This window comes from Lycorma delicatula, chromosome 1 (genome assembly GCF_047948215.1).
Source record: "Lycorma delicatula isolate Av1 chromosome 1, ASM4794821v1, whole genome shotgun sequence".
Taxonomy (NCBI): Eukaryota; Metazoa; Arthropoda; class Insecta; order Hemiptera; family Fulgoridae; genus Lycorma; species Lycorma delicatula.
The window spans coordinates 333,887,823-333,909,014 of record NC_134455.1 but is presented as its reverse complement, the minus strand read 5'-3'; the positions used below and the strand labels follow the sequence as shown (position 1 = coordinate 333,909,014).

At 28.8% G+C, this 21,192-nt stretch overlaps 1 protein-coding gene across 1 annotated transcript in view; it reads left to right on the top strand.

Moving 5' to 3' along the window:
- The window catches only part of 5PtaseI (inositol polyphosphate-5-phosphatase A), a 161,418-nt gene that overhangs the window by 67,732 nt on the left and 72,494 nt on the right, over positions 1-21,192 (top strand). Inside the window, exons 7-8 of the mRNA XM_075354957.1 lie at positions 5,769-5,885; positions 20,143-20,198. Coding sequence (XP_075211072.1) covers positions 5,769-5,885; positions 20,143-20,198 — 173 coding nt within the window. The remainder of the gene's footprint in view (positions 1-5,768; positions 5,886-20,142; positions 20,199-21,192) is intronic.

The window sequence follows — 21,192 nt, the reverse complement described above, 5'->3', positions numbered from 1 at the left end:
CTTTACCTTCATTTTCCATAAGTACTCATTTCAACAGACTGCACTGCTTTTATTCTTTCTTCTCCCACCCTCCATTTTCTGCCTCTTAGATCAAAAGCAGGGGACAATACACAAATTACATTTCATTGTGCACTTCTGTAAGACTTCTTTACCCTAAATCAAGTTCTTATGCTTTCTACATTAATATTACCTGTCCATACCTTTATGTATGGAAACCTTTTTATACTTTATGTTTAGTTAAACTGTTTTAGTTTTCAAGAAAAATTAAATGTATATATATTTTTTTTAAATTCATAATCTATTCTTTCTTTTTGAGGGTTCAGGTAGTAATAATAATAATAACATTTCTGATTGTTGCATAATAAAAATTTTCTGAATTTTTCCTTTTATGTCTTTTTCCGCCTTCCAATTGTCTGGGTTTACAATTATATAACATATTTTACGTTATTTAGTTTTAACAATTTAGCATTACTTTGTATATTTACAATCGTTAGTATTTCCTATGTAAGATGAATAATAAAACATCTGCAGATATTCTTTATTTTTGAATACTATAATAAGAAAAAGGTTTTTAACAGATTTGTAGAAATGCCTATTATAAATGAATATGAAATGATGATCAGTTTAAATAAAAAGTAGTAATTTACGGTACTTATAATTTATTTTTTTATTAAAAGCTGAAAATATACCTCTACACAATGGAGGTTGGCATTACTTTACACTAATTTTAAATAAGTAATTTTAGTACATTGTTTATCTATTCTTGGTGTTTAATCTCCCCCATGTAGTAACTTTAAGCTGTTTAAAATTTATTTTTTTTTTTAATAAGAATAAAATACTTCAGGATAATATGGATTTTTATTCCTTAATTTTGGTATTATTTCAGTCATTAGAATTATTCAAAAATATGATAAACACATTTAACAAATTAAGGTGAACCTGTTCCCCAAAGTATAAATTAAAAAATCAATTAACTGACTTAGTGCTCACACATAGAGGTGGTTATAATGCGTGACAGACTTTTTAGAACCATTCTTAGTGATTATTTTGACATATTAATTCTACCTTTTGCGTAGATAAAATATTTTACAAAATTTTTATACATATAAATAAAATTTTTATAATTAAATTTTATTTCTCAATGTACTCCCTTAAATTTATTGTCAGACTTTTTACAAAATTTGCTAACCTCACTAAATATGAATTGAGTACAGTATGTATTGTTGTAATTTAAAATGTTAAAACATCTTTAAAAACTGACTGTCATGATTAAAAAATTAATCTTATTACCTATATCTTAATAAAAAATAAGAAAATACGTACAAAATGATTTATAATAATTAAGTTTCAGCTATTTAGTAGAAAAATATACTTTAACTTCCATCAAATAAAATACCACTATGGAAGTTAAGATAATATTTTCCTTAGCAACATTTACTGTATATTTTTAAATATGTCAATGAGAATTCTTTAACAAAACAGTCCATATTTTGCAAGTTTAAATTAGTTATGGAACGGGGGTACAATTTTAGTGTGTATAGTTGAGTATAAGTTTATGTTGAAGGCCAGGGCCAGTTGTTAATTGTTAATGTTGCCAGTTTGTTAAATTTCAGCAATCCAGTCAGGAACTACACATATATATCCTTCTTCACCTCAAGAATTTTCTTGGTTTTTAACAATTTGAGGAAAGTGTAAAGTTGAAAATGGCAGTACTGAACTGAAAAGATGAATTAGTAAAAACAAATGCGATCACTTAACTAGCAAAATCAATTCAACCAGGCACTACCAAACTGGAAAATTTTTAGAACCACAAGAATTTTGCTGACAGATTCACAAAATTGGGATCATAATAATGCCATAGTTTATTGAAAAGTACTGAAGAAACTTTAGAGGTCAGTTGAAAACAATTGGTGTGGAGTAATCAAGTATTGCTCCTCTACATGACTGTGCGGATGAAAGCGGGTTGAAAATTTCTCATTTGAACACATCAAGTGGGAAATTTAAATCTTCTCCTTAGAGTTCAGACTTTACACTGAGTAACTTCCTTCTCTTTGCCAAGATGAAGGTCTGATTAGGTTCAAGATGATGTTAATTAATCTGGGTTCCTTGCAGTGGCATTATATGATGAGGATTTGTAAAAGTTGGATTTCATTTTTCAGAAAACCATTGTTGAGTTATAGCCTTTGTTTGGTGGTAGTACATTAAACTAGATTTTGATTTTTACATTTTACATCTGTATTCCACATTTAATATTAAATTAACTTTCTATATCGGGCTTAATATATATTGGTGTAATCTCACCTTTGTAGAAAAGAAATTCAGCACAGAATTATTAAATCTACTGCATACTGGTAAATTTACTGACAAGGAAAGAATTTCATTTAGAAATTAGTTTCTGTCTTTAAGAAAATTCTAATCAATTTAATTTTATTTCTAATCAAATTGGTACCTAAACAATTGTAAATGAAAAGACAAATAATCAAGCAAAATTAAAAATGTTTGTATTTGCAGGTTGTTATTTAGTAATCATTTAAGTTTGATCTTTCTTAAATCTCTTTATAATGAAGATGACTTTCCCCATAACACATCTGTAAAGATAAGTGAAGAATGAAATGCTGATTTTTTACCTTATACTTCTTACACGCTATAGTAATTTTATCCTAATATCCAGAACATATCAGCTATGTTCCACATTCAGGGCATAACAGTTGTACATGTGTACAATACATAAAGCGGGCTGACTGGCCTCCCAAGTATTTCTTTGGACATGTGATTATTCTTTTGACATCACTTCCATCATCAGGTTACTATACGGATTGGACATTTTGATCACCTCCAGATCATGTATAATGTGAACAATTTTGGAAACAGATTTACATCACTCTTAGAGCTGGCAGTTGTGGCAGCCAGGATTTATGTGATAACAAATGTAACAAAGATCCTACAATTGTCTACATGCCTCCTATAATGGCAAGCACAAGGTAAGGTGATGTATATCAGTGCATGGGAACCTTGAAACTTTTGATGATTAGGGGCCTGGTGAGTGCACATCCATTCTGTCAGGACATACCAGTTCCACCATAGGAGCAGGGTTGGTAGCCCTGGAGTGGGAGAGGTATACCTGAGGGTTCACAAAAACAACCTCATATAGAATCAGCCTTGTCACCAGAAGCAGAATGAAAGAAGAGTTTTGAGTGAATACAGATTCATAATAAGGTAAGGAATCTGCAGAGAACTGACAAGAACATTTCATCCAGACCCTTGCCCAGTACCGAGTACCTGGTGGTTATAAAAATATGATAATTTTGTGAAGATAAGCCCTTTTCTTATTGTTTGTGAAATAACTAATTGTGCTGATAGTTCAGTAAAAGAATGCAAGACATTCAATGGTCTTTATGTCAAGACAACCAATGACATTGAGTCACAAAAGATTCTTGCTTTAAATAAAATAGGTGAGTATGCTGTATGTGTTGAGTCTCGCAGCCCTTTCAATACATCAAAGGGGTTATAGTTTGTCATAACTTACTTAATTGTTCCAAGCTGGAAATTGCAGAGGAGTTGTCAATGCAGGATGTAATGGAATACCGAAGGCTGACTGTGAAAAGAAATGGTGAAGTTCTACCTTCTGATTTTCATATGCTCCCTTGTAACAGACCTTGGCTTGTGAAAGTGCACATGGGCATACTACTTGTGTGGACTTTTGTGCCATAACCTATATAATACTTCAGATGCCAGCCTGCAGTTTGATGTGAGAGACAGATCTGTGTGTTTGAGATGAGGTCATCAATGTAGGGATCGTCCTGTCTGCACGAACTGCAAGGGACAAATACATACTGCACAACAAACTGTTCTGTTTATAAATATGAAGTAACTGTTCAAGAAGTGTAAACATTATAGGTCAGCTATTTTGAAGCAAAAATAAAAAAATACCAGCATAAAACTAGAGCAACAAAAACATATTCTTAGGCAGCGGCCTCTGTTTCTCCAACAAGTATTGATCTGAAATCTAGATCAACTCCTTAAGACCTAGCTCCAAAGTAACTTTTAAGAACTGCAAAGTTACAGCCACCAGTAAATACAAGGGTTGTCTGAAAAGTTTTAAGCCTAACATAGAAAGATGAATTTTTTCTATCAAATATAGTTTTATTTTTCAACAAAGTCTTTTTTCAAGTCTATACACTTTTTCCAGCAATGCTCTAACCTCTTTAACCCTTCTAAATAGTAGCTGGCATCTTTCTCTGGAAAATAGGTGTTTACGTAAGAGATAACCTCCTCATCCAATGAAAATCTCTTTCCTCTAAGTGAAACTTTAAAAAAAAAGTTAGGAAAATAAGAAAAAGTTGCTTGGGGCCAGATCTGGTGAATACGGTGAGTGGTCAACCAATTGAAAGTGCAATTTGTGAATTTTACCCATGGCGACCATCAAAATGTGAGCATTGTCCTAATGGAAAAGTACTTTCTTCTTCTTCAATTGCCATTTTTTTGCAATTTCTGCCATCAGCTTGTCAAAGGCATTATACATTAATATGCATAATACTGTACTGTTATTATTTTACCTTTTTGAAAATAATTGATAAACAAAATTACATTACTAGCCCAAACAACAGTCACCATCACTTCCCAGCCGATGGAAACGTTTTCACCTTTTTTGGAGCAGATTCACCCTTTGCAGTCCACTGTTTTGACTCTGATTTTGACACTGATTTGTTGATGAGTGCTGCCATCTTCATGTTGAGGATTAAAACGTTTTGGACAACCTTTTTATCGTAAAAACATCTGAAAAACCAATCGCTCCTTTAACAACTAGTCATATGGTGAAGAAAGATTTGGCAAGGATGAAGAAGAAATCGACTTAATGTGATACAGGTTGTAATTCAGATGGAAAGAACTCCCAGTCAAGGGGTTGAACATGCAATTATGAAGCCTCCAAAAGCACAGAGAACTCCAAGAGGGAGCACGAGTATTTCAGCAGGGAGTGCATCCTGTTTAGACTTGGATCCAGTACTACCCGCTCTACTTTAGTCCATATCATCTGATATCAGCCACAAAACATCCTCTAAACCATCATCAGTGTTACCAGAGATAGATGAACATTCCATTTCTGAGGCGTTCAACACTCTTGTCTGAGCTGGAGCTGTCAAAGAGGACGGAGAAGAGAAAAAGAAAGGTTGGCCTAAGGAAAAATCTATGTGATATATATAACATCAAGAGAACTGTTTATTGAATTTTTTTTGTGTATTTTGTGTTTCTAAACTACCAACAAATTTATTTTAATGATGTGTTTTTAATAATTGCAACCCTTGTACCCATTTTGATAGTTTTCACAACATTCTTTAAAGATGGACTGAATGCTTTTAAGTCATAAGAACATATACACCCTTGTCATTTTGCGTTCTTTTTTGGTTTAATATCTTGTGACAAATCTGTTTTTTAGGATGATCTATTTGACAAGATTGGTCTTTTGACTTTGTTGCTATTTTTGATCTTGGTGGGAAAGCTTTTTCTACCTTGGTACAAGGTATGACCCCAGTACACCTGGTGCACCTTGGTAAAAGGTACCCCCAAAAAAATTTGCATTTTTTTCATTTCTACCTTGCATATTATAGTGTTAATTTTTACTGTATCTCCCATTCCTGTATTTTGTAGGTGCATGTTGTACCTACGAAATTGTAAATACTTAAAGAACAACAGCAAAAATATAAAATTTTGTATTTTAAACTAAAATTATATTCGCTATTAATTTCTTGCGGCTTCTTTTTCTTTTACAGTGTAAGTGGTCTCGCAAAGGTTTTCTTCGTACTAGATGGAATCTTAACGGCACTATATTTGATTTGGTTAACATTCACTTATTCCATGATGCATCAAACTTTATTGCCATGGAAACTGTAAGTATTCATAACTGACTTGTTGCAAATCCTGTTTATTAAGAGATATTTTCTTTGAAACAAAATTCATGTAACATAATTCATAAGTATAATCTTAGAGTAGGAGAGGAAAAAGAAGTGTTGTTTATGTTTTCATTTTCCTAAGATATGCATAATATGCATTATAAGTTATAAAAATAACATCATTTTATATTATAACATAATTTTATATATTATAAGTTATAAAAATGTTCTTATACCTTCACAAAGATATAATATAAAAAATCTGCTAAAAAATGTCAGATATAATCTAATTAATTACACCTGCCTCTGAAGATATGCAGTATCGGATTAGGAAAGTAGTACTTAGAGTTGTTATCTAAGAATTCTTTTACTGTAATAGGACATTTTATCTTAATAAACTGATTACCATATTATTTTTAATCTTAGATAATTAAGCTTCATAGTTAATTTCATATATGATAATTTAATTGTTCTATTCAGAGATAGTTACAACCGAAGTACACCATTGAGGCATGCTGAAGATAATTAGACAGTCAATCAACATAAATTTTGATATAAGGGAATTTTAATATTAATGACCTTAATGTATCCATTAGAACTAAGTATTTTATACATCAGTTAGCGTTTCTAGTGTTTATATATTGTATTGGTTATTTGCCTAGTTAATTCTTTAAATTCAGAATATTAATTTTCAAAATGTTTTACCTTTAGTTTTAAAGGCATGTTACAATTTTTTTGTTCCACTCTATTTTTTATGGGTGGTGCACTATATTTAATGTTTAGTTTTGAACTGGAATTTCTATAATCTCAGAAGAATGTAAATAGAGCTCATTCAATATGTCATTTACTTGCTTGTTACAACTGTTCAGTTTTATATTCGAGTTTATTTTTTCATAATGCCATAAATATTACCTAGAATATACTTCATAAAAATACAATTTTATTAATGTAAAGATTCTTGAATTATTAGATTGTTAAAAAATTCACAAACAATATACAAAACGGGTTAATGGGAATCAGCTTGTAGTTGCTTAAACAAATAAAATTTCCAGTAAATGGATTTTCACCTTCAGTTGTTTATTTTATGGTATCAAGTTCAGTCAGCCATTGCTATGCAAGATCATTTTCATCACTATTATAATTAATAACTCAGAAGTTAATATTAATACCACAATGAAGTAAAGAACAGATTGGCTCCATCACATGAAATTTTTTTTTTTTGTCAGTCATTTGACTGGTTTGATGCAGCTCTCCAAGATTCCCTATCTATACATGAAAATAGAGAGCATAACCCCTCAATATATTTATATTTATGAAGGATGTAAAATTACAAATTATGAAGAAAATTAATTGTATTTATACCTAAACTTTGTGTGTACAAGTAGTAATAACAGACTAAGTAAGTACTAATACATAACAAAATTTGTTTTAGCAAAAAAAAAGAATTCAAGAAATTCTTAAACTTTAAGTCTTGCCATTCCTATTCATAGATGTCAATCAGTCAATCCAGAAGTTTAGGCCAGGCCCCACATTTCTGTAACTAAATATTTTTTATAGTGCTTCCTTTGAAATTAGTAAATTCTTCCTTTGCAAGGATAGGATTAACTTTTTTGTTAAATTTTTTTATTAGTTAGTTATCCATTTTGATTCTCAGCAAACCGTCAAACACTAGGTAAATACATCTGATGTTTTCATCATGTTGTGGTAAATTAACTAAAATCTTATCTGATCAGTTAGTATTCTCAAATCATCAAACGTTTATGAGTAAGGAACATTAAAAACAAGAGAAACATCAAGCAATTGTGTAAGATTTACAATTAAACTTAGCTGATGTTTTGCTTTGGCAATCTGAAGATAATGTAAGAACAGGAGGAATTGAATTACAATGCAATTGTACCAAAAGAAGTACGGAAACACTTTGAAGGTGATCATAACCAGGCTACCATTTAAATGGTAGCCTGGTAATTACATTTCTTTTTGGATTACACTCAGAATACTAAGTATTCTGATCAGTTGTGAATGCTTGTATAATGTATACTCTTTATTAAATGCAAATATTTGTATGGTGATTTTAGTTTTCATAAAATAACTTATTTTATTGCACTACTAAAGTATTTATAATCAACTGTAATAGAAAAACTGTTAATATAAATATTTGCTTGAGTGGAAAATAAGTGTTTATTTTTTCTTTAAATCTTTGAGAATATGTCATTTTAATCTGAAACAAGTAGAAGCTGTTTTAAATATTAAAAGAAAAATGTGTGGATAATAAGACACAATTTAGCAAGTAATTTGAATAAAAGTTGCTTGCTCATTTTAAAAACCCTCATGTAGGTGCTCACAAAATCAGTAGTAACTGAACTTTTGATGCCAATAAAATGTGCATGAAATTAGAAATAAAATGAAAGGACTGAATTTTTATGAAAAACTAACACTTGTGTTTACTAATGATTGCTTCCTGAGAATCTGGATTCACAGGTAATGCTGTGATTGGTAATAAATTGTGATAATAAAGAAAATATTTGAAAAAGATTATACTGAAACTTATATAAGTGGGACATAGTTGTGTGTAGCATTATTTTTTATTGTAGAAAAAATGAACACTGTTAAAAACTAATTAATAATGATTGAATCAGTGAAAAAAGGAAAAATGATTGTGCATTTCTCATTTAAGGTAAAGCTTGAAATCTTTCCTTCTATTTTATAATGTTTAATTACCAAATTTTTTAATTTTTTTCTTAAACAAGTGGTTTCATATGTACTACTTTATATCTTTTAGAAACTTATAACTGTATTATAACACAGTATCTATCAATCTTGAAATAATTGTCTTATGTAAATTACTGTTCGTATTTTATCAAAAATCTAAACAACATACTATCTGCATCATTGAAGTTGTAATATTGACCAAATTCATAAGAATAGGTATTTTGAAGATAAATGTTTAAACCATTAAGCTTTTACATTGCTCTTGTGAATAACAACTTTACTTCTCAGCCAGTTCTCTATAATTAAGTTTATTCCAGATAATCTATAAAACCCTGTTTGTTATTACCTAGTCAGGACAAAATAACACTGTTATACGTATTAAGTTTTCTTGATATTTGAGTACCAGAACATATATTTAATCAGAACAATGAATAATGTCAAGTGTATATATTTAACTTTTATACAATTTATATTTATTTTTTTTATACAGATTGTCCAGGATATATTTGCAAAACTTGGAGAGACTGATTTAGGACTCAAAATAAGCAAAAATATTTATCTGGGCAAATGCACATTTCGCCCTTCATTTTGTCTTTTTGTGTGTTTTCATTAAAAATGTAATCTTATAAATCAGTTAAGATGTTTTGATAAAATCAGTGCATAATTTACCGAGTAAAATCTACAAGATAAATAGGTTTGAAAATGTTTCTTTGAGAAAAAAGAATAGATCATTAAAATTTTTCAATCATCACAGCTCCATAAATATTTGTTTTATAGAATTATGTTTTTATCATATTAAAGTAAATGTTAACGTATTTTGTCATCAATAGAGTTGCTTTTTTCAAATTGGGTGACAAATAGCTGAAATATGGTAGAAATTTGTAAAACAGATCTACAGTATACTTATGGAAAAATACTGAAAAAGTTCAAGAAAAACTTTTGTACTTGTTTTCATATTCTTCAGTTGAAGTAAAAATGATTAATAATAATGATAGTAAAAGTATGTAGAGGATGTTGTTGGGTAAATTTATATCAAATTTCATTAACATGCTGGCTGTGGTTCCAGTTAAATATGTCCTGTAGAAGCATTTATAATGAGGTGTCCTATTTTCCATTGTGTGTGGTACTTGCCCTAGGTAGTTGGTGAAAAAAGGTAAAATTTATTGTACTTTGGTTACAGTACCTGACATGTAGGATTGGTACGGTTAAAGCCTAAGCAAGATAAACATTGCTAAGTAACATAAATAGTTCTGACAGTGATTAAGAGGTAGCATTAGAAGAATTGATAGCTTATAAAGTACAGGTAACTTGTAACACAGAGTGGAAACCTGAATACTAGACAATGGTGACTCAATGTGTTAAAATACCTTAATCTGTTCCCAATATTGTTTTTATTTTTATTTTTTGGAAAAATATAAAATCACAAGCAGACAAAAATTAAGTTAGATAATAGGGCAGTTTTTTATTTGTATGCATAAACCTTTTTTATTTATTTTGATGCTCTGAATCAGTCTCTCAAGTAACACTTCCAAGGACACCATATAAAAATGTAATAATAATGTACATGAAGTAAAAACTAAAAATGGTAGAATATTGATTTTTTTGTATTGTTTTCTAATAGTAATTATTTGAAATTAATTTTTTTTATTTTTACTCTAAGAAATAATTGGAGATTTAATTATTTGTCATTTTCCTCATGCATTATGTACCACTTTATAAAATATTTAAAATTATTTAGAAACTTTTTTCAAATCTTATAAATTGCTTTGAAATTTTTAATATAGTTCCTATCTCCACAATAGAGTGGTTGCATCTCTACCTATCATGATGTTCCTCGTTTATTCCATAGATGTTCCTCGTTTGAATCCTTGTCAGGCTTGTAAGGCTTTTTTATACACTACAAAATTCATTTTTCACCTATCAGCAGCTATTATAGGATTTTTGTTGTTGTTGAATAAGTTAATAAACAAATAATTAATACAGTAACCTAGCTGAAAAGCATTGCAAAAACACATTTGCTGCTACTTATTTCCTTAGTTTCTACAGTATTGATTATGAATTAACAATATAATTTGTATTATAATTATTGATTATAATCATGTTAATAATATTATTGATTAATATATTACTGATTATAATCAATAAAATTTAATAATATTAAGTTAAATGTTGGTGTGAGGGATTGTATGGAGTTTTAAGTTTTAGTGAAGCCAAAGCCTTTCCTATATGAACTGGAAGTGCTGCAGATTAGTTTCAGTAAATTTAATTAAATTAATTATTCTCTGATGCTGTTTCATGCAGCAGAAAAAAATTTTCATTGCTGTCCAGATAACTATTTTATTTAATTTTTTTAATATCATTATTTATAAGAACAATAATTTACTATTTTTCCTGTAAAGAGATGTGTTTTTTTTTTTAATTCTTATCTATTATATAATAACTATTAAGGAAAGTTAGAATAATAATTAAGGTACAGGTTTTCTATTTTACTGTCTTTACAGTAGTAAGCTTTACATGAAGTGAGATAGTTTACTGACAATAGGTTAAGTCAAGTCATTAGCTACTTGGAACCTCTAATCAGGTCCAATCTTCAATAGTTTAATAGGTAGTTCATCATTAGCCAGTAGCTTTCTCCACTCCCTGAGTTGACACAATAAGAGTTGCAATGAGTTATTCACTTAGAAAGAATTATACCAGTTATTATTTTGTATAAATTAGTGTAATTAAATTGCATATCAAAATAACCACAGTAAAAATAAAGTAACAGAAAAAATAAAAGCAATACTACATATGTTCAAATCTCTATATATATAGTACATATCAGGAATTCCTTCTAAACTTTACTCACTTACATCTGATTAAAATAATTAAAAAATTTCAAATAAACATGGTTCCAGAAATGTTTTATTTACGAATAAAAAAAAACTTTGCCATGCTTTCTGTTACTGCAGTAAATTGAGGCTGTACTGAAGTTCTTGGAACAAATTATGCTGCAGAATTGGTGGTTTGATGTTTTTTAACCAAAAATTATTTTTAGAAATGTGTCCCAGAAATGTATAAATTGTAGTTTTTGAAAACTTTATTACAAAGCTAAAAAAAAGTTAGTCAAAATATCATGCTTTTAGGTATAGCATAAATTACTTATATTGATAATAAATAAATAAAATTTACCGAGAATTTAATTCAGAAAAAAATTCAAGTAAGAAAAGTCAACTAAAAATAAATAAGGCTAATGAAATTTGACTTTTATTAAAAATAAAACTTGGGAGAAAATTGTTTTAGCTTTAAATCAAGCCAAAAATCTTTTATGTATTGTGAAAAAATTGTAGAAATAAAATTTTTTCTTAATAAATTAAAATTTCAGAAAATCATATTACAAATTTACAAGTACAATGGTCACTGGTTATTAAGATCATGTTGGGATTTCCAGTTTTGATCATAATAACCGGCAGTTTTATTATCCAAAAATGGAGTCAGCAATTGCATAGTCGACGGGAGTAGGTTATTACATATGTGTAAGACCCACACTTTTGTAATTTTTATTTTCAATATGAAGCAATAAGTTTCATAGAAAAAGAACTAAGAACATCAAAGGAAATAAGTCACTTATTGAATAAAAAAATTCCTTGTCCCTTGTATCCCATACAGAGACAACAAGACTTTATTTTTTTAATTTATATCTTTTTTAGTTTATTTCTGGATTTGTTTTATTAATAAATTTTGTTGAGGTAATAGGTAAGTTTTTTAAATCTTTATTTTTTTTTTTACATATTAAATTAAAAAATACAGAACATAACTTAAAATAAAAGATTATACGTATTATAAAGATTATTACAGTTTGTACATATTAGTTTTTCGATTTAATAATTAGGTTAATTAACAATTGAATTACATATATTTTTTTTAAATCTAAGAGTTTATTACATTTTTTACTAAATTATGAGCTCTTAAAAAAGCCATTTATTTTTGTCTGTTTTATTTAAAAATGATTACAAGTTGTACAAATGTCTATATTCTTTGCCACCGCCACATTCCTCCAAAGCTCTTCAGATAGTATTCAAGGATTTCCCAACCTTCCTTTTACTTAATGGTTCTCTGTCTGGCTCTTCCCCTTCATCATCGTTGTCTTCATCTTGCAAATCTTTAACAATGGATTGCATGTTGTCTGCATTACTCATTATTTCTCTAACAGGAAGATCGTTGTCAATTTCTAGCCGTGCACTGAACTGTTCTTCAATAATTGCAGGCCTTTCAAATTTGATAAGTTGTACCATTTCTTATGGAGCACTTTTTTCCGGTCTCTTAAAATTATTTAAAATACATTCTTCTGAAACCATACTCCAAGCTTTTGCTGTCAAGTGTAAAACATCTAAAATCACAATCTTCATATGTTGCGATGTTTGTATGTTCTACACATTCCTTCACTATTGGCTATCGTGTCAATAATCTTTTTGCTGAAATTAGATCAATAATATGTTTTGAAGGTTTTAATAATTCCTTGGTCGAACGGCTGTATGATCAATGTGGTAATAACACAAGGTTAATACTCTCCAGAGACAAATTTGGATGTGCTGTGCAATTATCCAAAATTAAAGCAATTTTTTTATTCTTCTTACAAAGCTGTGCATCCCGTTCACGCAAGTAACCTTCAAATATTGGCCCACTCATCCATGCATTTGAATTGTTCGTATAGTTAATGGGCAGATTTTTTACACCTTTAAAACATATTTTAATTTGTGCCGATCACTAATGGTGTCAGTTTATCTGATCCTGTCATATCACAAGTAAGAGCTACTGCAATTCTAGCTTTCATTTTGTTACCAGCAGAAGCTACAGACTTTTTGAAAACTATGCATTGATCTTGTATCGGTCTGTAGTAAAGTCCTATCTCGTCTATGTTGTAGATATTTTCTGGCGCATATGTTTTTAGTACAGTTTTTCAGATTGTTTCTGCCCAGTCATTTGCCGAATTAATATCATAATCTTGTTTTTCTCCATGTAGTTTTTTATAAATTATGTTGTGCCGATCTTTCCTTGTAGTTAACCACCCATCCATTGTGTAAACTGCTCACCCATTTTTTGTGCAAAATCATTAGCTTTTTGCAACAGGATGCTGCAATTAATAGGGACATTTATAGAGCTGGCCTATTTAAACCAGATCAGTAAAGCTTCTTCAACTGTTTGATTTTTACAGCCACACTTTTTTTTCAGTCAGTAACATCAATGTCCTTGAACTTAATTCAATTTTTTAGTATACTGCTTAATGTTGATTGTGGAATTCCTAATTTAGCTTCTGCTTCTCTTTGGGTTTTCATTTTTAAATTCAATTCATCTAATTGCTTTAAAATTTTAACTTTATTTACTAAACTTAAATCTCTTCTTTTTTCTGTTTAGCCTCCGGAACCCCACCGTAAGGTATTACTTCAGAGGATGATATGTATGAATTTAAATAAAATGTAGTCTTGTACAGTCTCAGATCGACTGTTCCTTAGATGTGTAGTTAATTGAAACCCAACCACCAAAGAATACCAGTATCCACAATCTAGTATTCAAATCCATATAAAAGTAATTGCCATTACTATGATTTGAACGTAGAACTCTCAACTTCAAAATCAGCTGATTTGTGATGACGTTAACCACTAGATCAACCCAGTGGACTGCTAAACTTAAATCAGTTTTTTCTTATTACTGAACATTTTAATACAGTATAAAACAATTAAACAAAAAATAAACAGAATAGTATGTAAATAAAGTACATGGACTACGGTATGTGTTGCAGTGTACGTGATTGGATTGCTGAACTAAATAAATTCGAGTTGGATATGCCTAACTATACATTATACGTACACTACTGCATAAAGAGAAGGAGAGTATTGAGGAGGGGAACATACAATGTCTCTCTCTTTCAAACATGATGGTACAGTGTAGTCAACAACTTTGTGTCCCTTGCAAAACTTTCTTATTGGGTAGGAAAAAGGGACTGTTTATTATTTTGTGCCCAATATATAATATGCCTACATATTCTTATTTACACTGAATACTTTACTAACAAACATACCTCCTATTGCAGTAAAAATAAAAAATTTCAAATTTTCATTTAATCTTTGAATGTAATAAACAGCGAAATTAATATGTTTGATCATAAAAACCAGTAAAAGATAATCTAAATGTGTTATTGAAATTGGGTCTTCTTAATCTGTAATAAGCAGCTGTACATTAATATTACCTGTAATACTATCTGTATTATACCTGTACTGTAAAATACCTCTGTATATTAATATTTCAAAATGATCTCTATCGCTTTACACAATGCTTTACTTCTATAATTCCTAATATAATTCTCAATGTTGAATTCAGTTTGTTTAATGAAATTGTTATATATGTTTATAATAATTTACTATACACATATAATTTGATACAATATATATGTATATATATATCTATGTCCATGTATTCTTGGTCAGAATTTTCATTGTTTATTAGAACCGAATTAAAATTCATTCAGTCTAAATACATATGCATATACATATAAATGTATACATTCAGTCTAAAAATGAATTTTTAGACTGTGATATTTGCAAGCTTATTTTATGCACTTGTGTAAGCTTACAAATTTTTCAGACAATTACAGAACTTAAAAAAATCTTTCAACACTGTCCAAGTATGAAATAAATTTTTTCAAATATTTAAGTTTTTAATATGAAATATGTTTTACACAACTTAATTAACTTCAAAGACTCAATTACACTAGAATTATGTTTGTTTTTTTAAATACTTTATATATTTTCCTTAAGTTTTCTGCAGTTCAAAAAGGTTTTTGGTTTGGTTCAAAATTATAGCATTTTCAGCCACATCTGGCATTTTTTGTTTTTAAATAAAATAGAAATTTCTTATATTTTTATATGTATTCAGTTGACTTGACTTAGTACTCAAAAATAAATGAAAAGTTGACTTATTTTCTCAGCAGCTGGTAGTACATTTCTTGAACAATTTTTTTTTTCAGGTAAAAAATATTTAAATCTGCAATTTTTCCCAATAATTTGTGTTCAAAAACTTCCATTGTTGGCTTAGTTTACCTTTGAAGCAGAAATTGAGGGGAAAATTTTTCATTAGTCATAATTTTAAAATAGAATGTTTCTGGGCTTACCCTTATATGTACTTGTTCATTTATTTTAGTCAGAAGAATATCTGTAATATTTAGCAGGAACCTTTTGAAATACTGTTTATAAGGTATGTTTTTTAAAGTAGGTCATTTATAAATTAAAACAAAAATGAAAAATATGAACAACTTTAATAGTTATGCATAAAAACTACATTTATTTATTACTATTTTACATAGCTAACTTGTACACATTTTCCATAACATTTTACTAACTTCTTCATTTACTCTAAGAAATTCCACTACCAGTGACTTAAACCACACAGTAATGCCATTTTTCATCTTGTCAAATCTTTGTGATCCAAGTAACTGCTTAAGGTGAAAAAAATAAAATAATCACTGGGAGCTAAGACAGCGTTATAGGGTGAATGATTGAAAATTTTTCCAGTTGTTCTCTTCCGATAAGACTATTGTAGGACTACATTTATTTGCAGTATTTGACTTATTTGTTTGTAGTTCAAAAGTAGTCTTTTAGTTGTTTTTTTGTTTCTTCTTTTATTTATGTCTTTCTTAGTTATTTTATTATGTAATCTGTATATTGAATCCAGATTGTGTTAAAGTCATTAGAATGTAAGTTATGCATAAATAAAGTAAGTAGGTACCTATCACAAGTATTAATAACAATAATAAAATCCTTCATTAGTATCATATTTTGATTAGTATTATTATTTGAGAACTAACACTACTAAAATTTTCTCGTACTGCATGTACACCTACAGGTATATTGTAAATACATAATACAAAAAAATATATAATAAAAAAAAAAGAACGTAACAAAGAATATTCACTAATTCTGTGCTATAAATACTCTGTCATTTATCTCTGATTGTTAGCATTCTTTGGCTGCCCCATAATTTACCATATTACTATTTCACATATATATTTTACCACCACAATTACTATTTCATAATATCCACCACTACTTGTTATTCAATAATATCCTTTGCTTTGTATTGTCCCTACAAGGCTTATTTTAACTTATAATATTCAAAGTTTCCACGTAGTTTCCTCCACTTGTGGAAGTTTTCTTGGTTCTGTTTCCTATTCTTTTTAATCTAGATTTTGTCACAGACCTCCAAAAATATATATTAACTAAGAGTAATGCAACTGCATTACTGTTTTTTTGATGCATTATTGTTTGTCCTTGTTTTTGACAATATAGCATACTACTCACCTGAAAATGGTCAGTGCTATTACTTCTGCACAAAGTAAGTCTCCTTGCAAAGTAATCCTCTCTCATTAGTTATTAGAATAATGAAGATGAGGATAGAATTAATATTAATTTAATATTGATACAAAGTAGCTCATTTAAGTGATTTATTTGAGAAATCCTAACAACACACACAAAAAAATGACAAAACATGAAATATTAAAATCATGTTTTGTCAGGTGTTATTTTAGAGAAATCACAAGAAATATAGAAAAAAAATGTTAGCAAGCAGTTGCATTTTGATGCCTTTTAGCAGCAAGGTAAAAATTAAAAAAAAAAAAAACTTAATTTAACTTCAATTATTACTTCAATTACTATTACTAATTACTATTACTTCAATTATGTCTAGGAAATTGACCTCTATCATCAAAAGTGCTGAAGATAAGATCTGTTTAAAGAGTGGGCATCTATGAAATTTATTTCTAAAAATAATTGCAATTTAAAGTAGGTATCAAAAAAAAGTAGAATCTAGAATAGAGAAGCATTTGGTTCACTTTAAGTATAAAGAAAACTAGCTATGGACCAATGTTACTTTGAGACTGTCATAAAATAGATTTAACAGAAACCAAAATTAAAAAAGGTCCATTATAAACAGAAATTAAATTATGGGGACTTACTTTTTTAAGAATGAGAAAATCTATTGTTAAATGATGGTAGAGGCAATATCCTCCTCGTAGCCTTTTAGAATTTTAAAATAAGTAAACATTTCATGAATATTAAACATTCATTACTGCTTTTTCTGGAAATAAATGTTTATTTTATCTTATTTTTATGTAAAGGAAGTAAAAAAAGGGTGATTGTAGAGTTTAGGGTGATATATGCTATATTAGAGTTAACATTTTGCTCAACACTTGGACTGCTTGTAACAGGTTTTTTATTTTGACTTATGACTTTTTTTTTTAAGCAAAAGTAACATTTTTATTTATTGCTTTGTAGGTGTGTTTTTTATGTTTAGTTTTGTCTGTTAATTTTAACTCTTAATTTAACTACTTAGATAAATGTTTAAAAAAAATACATATGCAGCTGATAATTTTTACTTTATATAAATGTTTCCTGATGAACTTACACTTAGTTATTTTATTCCAGTAATCAGTTAGCATATATCATGTAGTATATGAACTAGAATAGGACTTGTGCAAATGAGATTAAACACTGGTAACAGCAGTATTGTAAGAGTACATGTTGTTCCTTAATCCTAAATTAATGAATCGTTTATCTGCTTCATACTAACCACTGAGAAAAGGTTTTATCAGCACCCTCCAGTATTATAACTGCAGGTGATTTCAGTTACCTTAAATAACAAATTAATCAATAGATTAATTAGATCAATGTGTTGTTATTAAATTAATAACAAATATCTATCGTCAATTCAGATTCATCGTGAAGCTGTCTGTAGCCTGAGAATCTTTCAGGTAGCACAGTGTGGACATTCAGGGCCCTGACACAGGAATTTAGGACTACTTGGAGCATTCAAGCCATTTGACAGAAGGACAAGGAAAACCATGTAGGTGTAACTTTCTTACCGAAAGATAGAACAAACCATTGCAAGGATGGAACTTAGATATTACATTGTTACCATAATACATAATCCAATTCATGATATAGAAGCAACTTCAATTATGTATTGTCAAAATATTCAAGACCTACTGGTCCTGAGAAGTGCTGTTATTGCATGACATGCCAGCAGCCGCAAACAATGTTTGGTACATTCACTATTTTAGAAACAGTAAATGTAAATTTGTAAGCATCTAATCTGAACCCCCGATCTGATACCTTTAGATTATCACTTCTTTCAAACTAGTAAATAGTACCACTTAAGCAAATAGTACCAAATGATTTCAAGCATACCTTAAAATCTAAATTAGACTTAAATATGGTTCTCACTACTCATTAGTTGATTTATAGTTTTCCATGAGCACAAATACCTCAGAAATAGGGAAACTGTGTTAAAAAGTGATGTTAAGGATGTATGTTCTTAAATGTTTAAGTATTTTTGTAAAAATAAAGTTTTAAAAATGTCTGTGGGTTAAGAGCCCCCTTATTTTCTGAATACTTGATTATAAATGATGTAACAAAATTCTATTAAGAAACACAAAGCACTGAGTGCATAAATAAAGTAATTATCTTAGAAAAATGTTTATTGCAATCTTTAACCAACAAAACTTAAAGAAGATATGCTATTAAAACTCGCCTAAGGCAGGGAAATTAGCAAAGAAAATTCAACAAACTCTCATTTGAATTCAGTCAAATGTGTTGGCACCTCATTTGACCTGATGCAAAGCTGTTAAACTTTAAGAATAACATTTGTTCAATGTAAAACAAAGCTACTTAAGTGCATGTAGGCAATACACTTTATAAAATTGATAAAAACTAAATAAATTATTGGTTAAAAGGAATTTGGGAAGACATTGTAGATCTTCTGAGATCTTAGGTAACAGTGAATTAAAAGAAATAAAAGTGAATTATTTTTACACATTAACGAGTTAGCCGTTAATAAAAATCAATATTACACTTTATGGAAGTTTTGTTAAAAAGTGAGACCCTTAGTGTTACTGAAGGGTTTCACTGCCGTAGTACAAAAGTGCACAGTGACACTATGGTAAAACTATTCTGTGAATCATGCTAGCTAGTTATGCTGACCAGCATTAATAGGAATCAGTATATTATATTGAGGCTATATACATCACAGAAGCCAGAATTCTGTTTAATATATGTTTTCATTATTGCACTAATGATGTTCATGTTAGTCAGTTGAGTTTTATCCGTTGTGCTTATCAACTAAGTAATTAAATTTGGTAGTTATGAATTTGAATGATTACCATACAGTTTAATTTTCATAAAGAAAATTTGATTAAATAATTGATTTTTTACTTGGAAATAAACACTTCAAAATATTGGGAATACTTTGTAAAATGCCAGAAATATTGGGAATGCTTATTAACATCTAGTTTTTATTCAGATAAGTACAGAAGCATGTTTCATTTAATTAATTATACAGATAACTTAACTACTTATAAAATTGTGAAGTATAGGGTTAAGCCATTCCCTTTAAATTGTATTTAAAACCTGAATAAAATGATTATTTGGGGAATGTAAATGTGTAAATGTCATATGTTTATTTTATTTAACTAGGATTTATGCCATCTTATTTTTTTAATGGATTGAATTTTTTTCAGTTCCCATCTGTTTATTCCAAAACGAGACAGAGAGCGTTGGAATACACGCTAGAAAGGTATAGTTATTTTATAATACTATTTTGAGTCAGGATTGTTTTCATTCATTCACTCCTTTTGTTGTGTTGAACTCTTTACTTTTCTCTTATACCTATCTTTATTCATTAATTAACAAATAATTCTTATATAGTTGGGAAGTTTTAATTTTTTTTACTTTGCTTTAAACAAATGAAATTGTCATCTTTATTTCTTCTTGTCAAATAAAAATAAATATTTATTTCTTATCTTTAGAGTTTCATCTGTTGATGGGCATGTTGTAGTTTCTCTTTCAAAAATATTTAGGTTTGATTAATTTGACTTCTGTTATGTTGGCTGTGGTTACAGTAAGCGGTTTCGAATAATATGAACTGTAGTAACCTCGTAGTTGCCAAATATGCTGGCAACTATTAGAGCAATTTTGTTTATAGAACAACACTAAAAAATGTAAAATGTTCAACTATAGTAACTTAGTTAAACTTGTGTTTTAGTTATTCTAATGATGGCTTTTAGGTTGTTGGTAGCAAGTACAAAGCATGTTTTTATTCCAGTATGTTCATAATATTGCAAACCAAAAATGTAAAAATAAATTTTTATTTGAAGTTAGATGAAATAGTTAAAAAATATGTACAGGCATTAAAGTGTAAGTCAGAACACCTTGGTATAATTTTTTTTTTAATATAAAGTTTTGTTAAGACCTACAAAAAATGAAAAAAGAAAGTAATTTTTCTCTACTTTTTCTCATATTCCACTTAATGAAATGAAATAATAAAAAAATGTTTTCTTATTTAGTTCAGAATGATTCTCACAGGAACCAAGAGGGTTGTGCAGTAATGAAATGATGATTTAATTAATTATTTGACAAAATTATATTCAGTCACACTGAGAATCAATCCCAGTATGTTGTGAAGAAGAGGTCCAATCTAGAGGCTAGGTTTTATTATTATTTTCATTATATTTGTTTATTTACTTTCATTTTAGTAATGATTGTGTAAATAAATAATTAAAATATTTTTT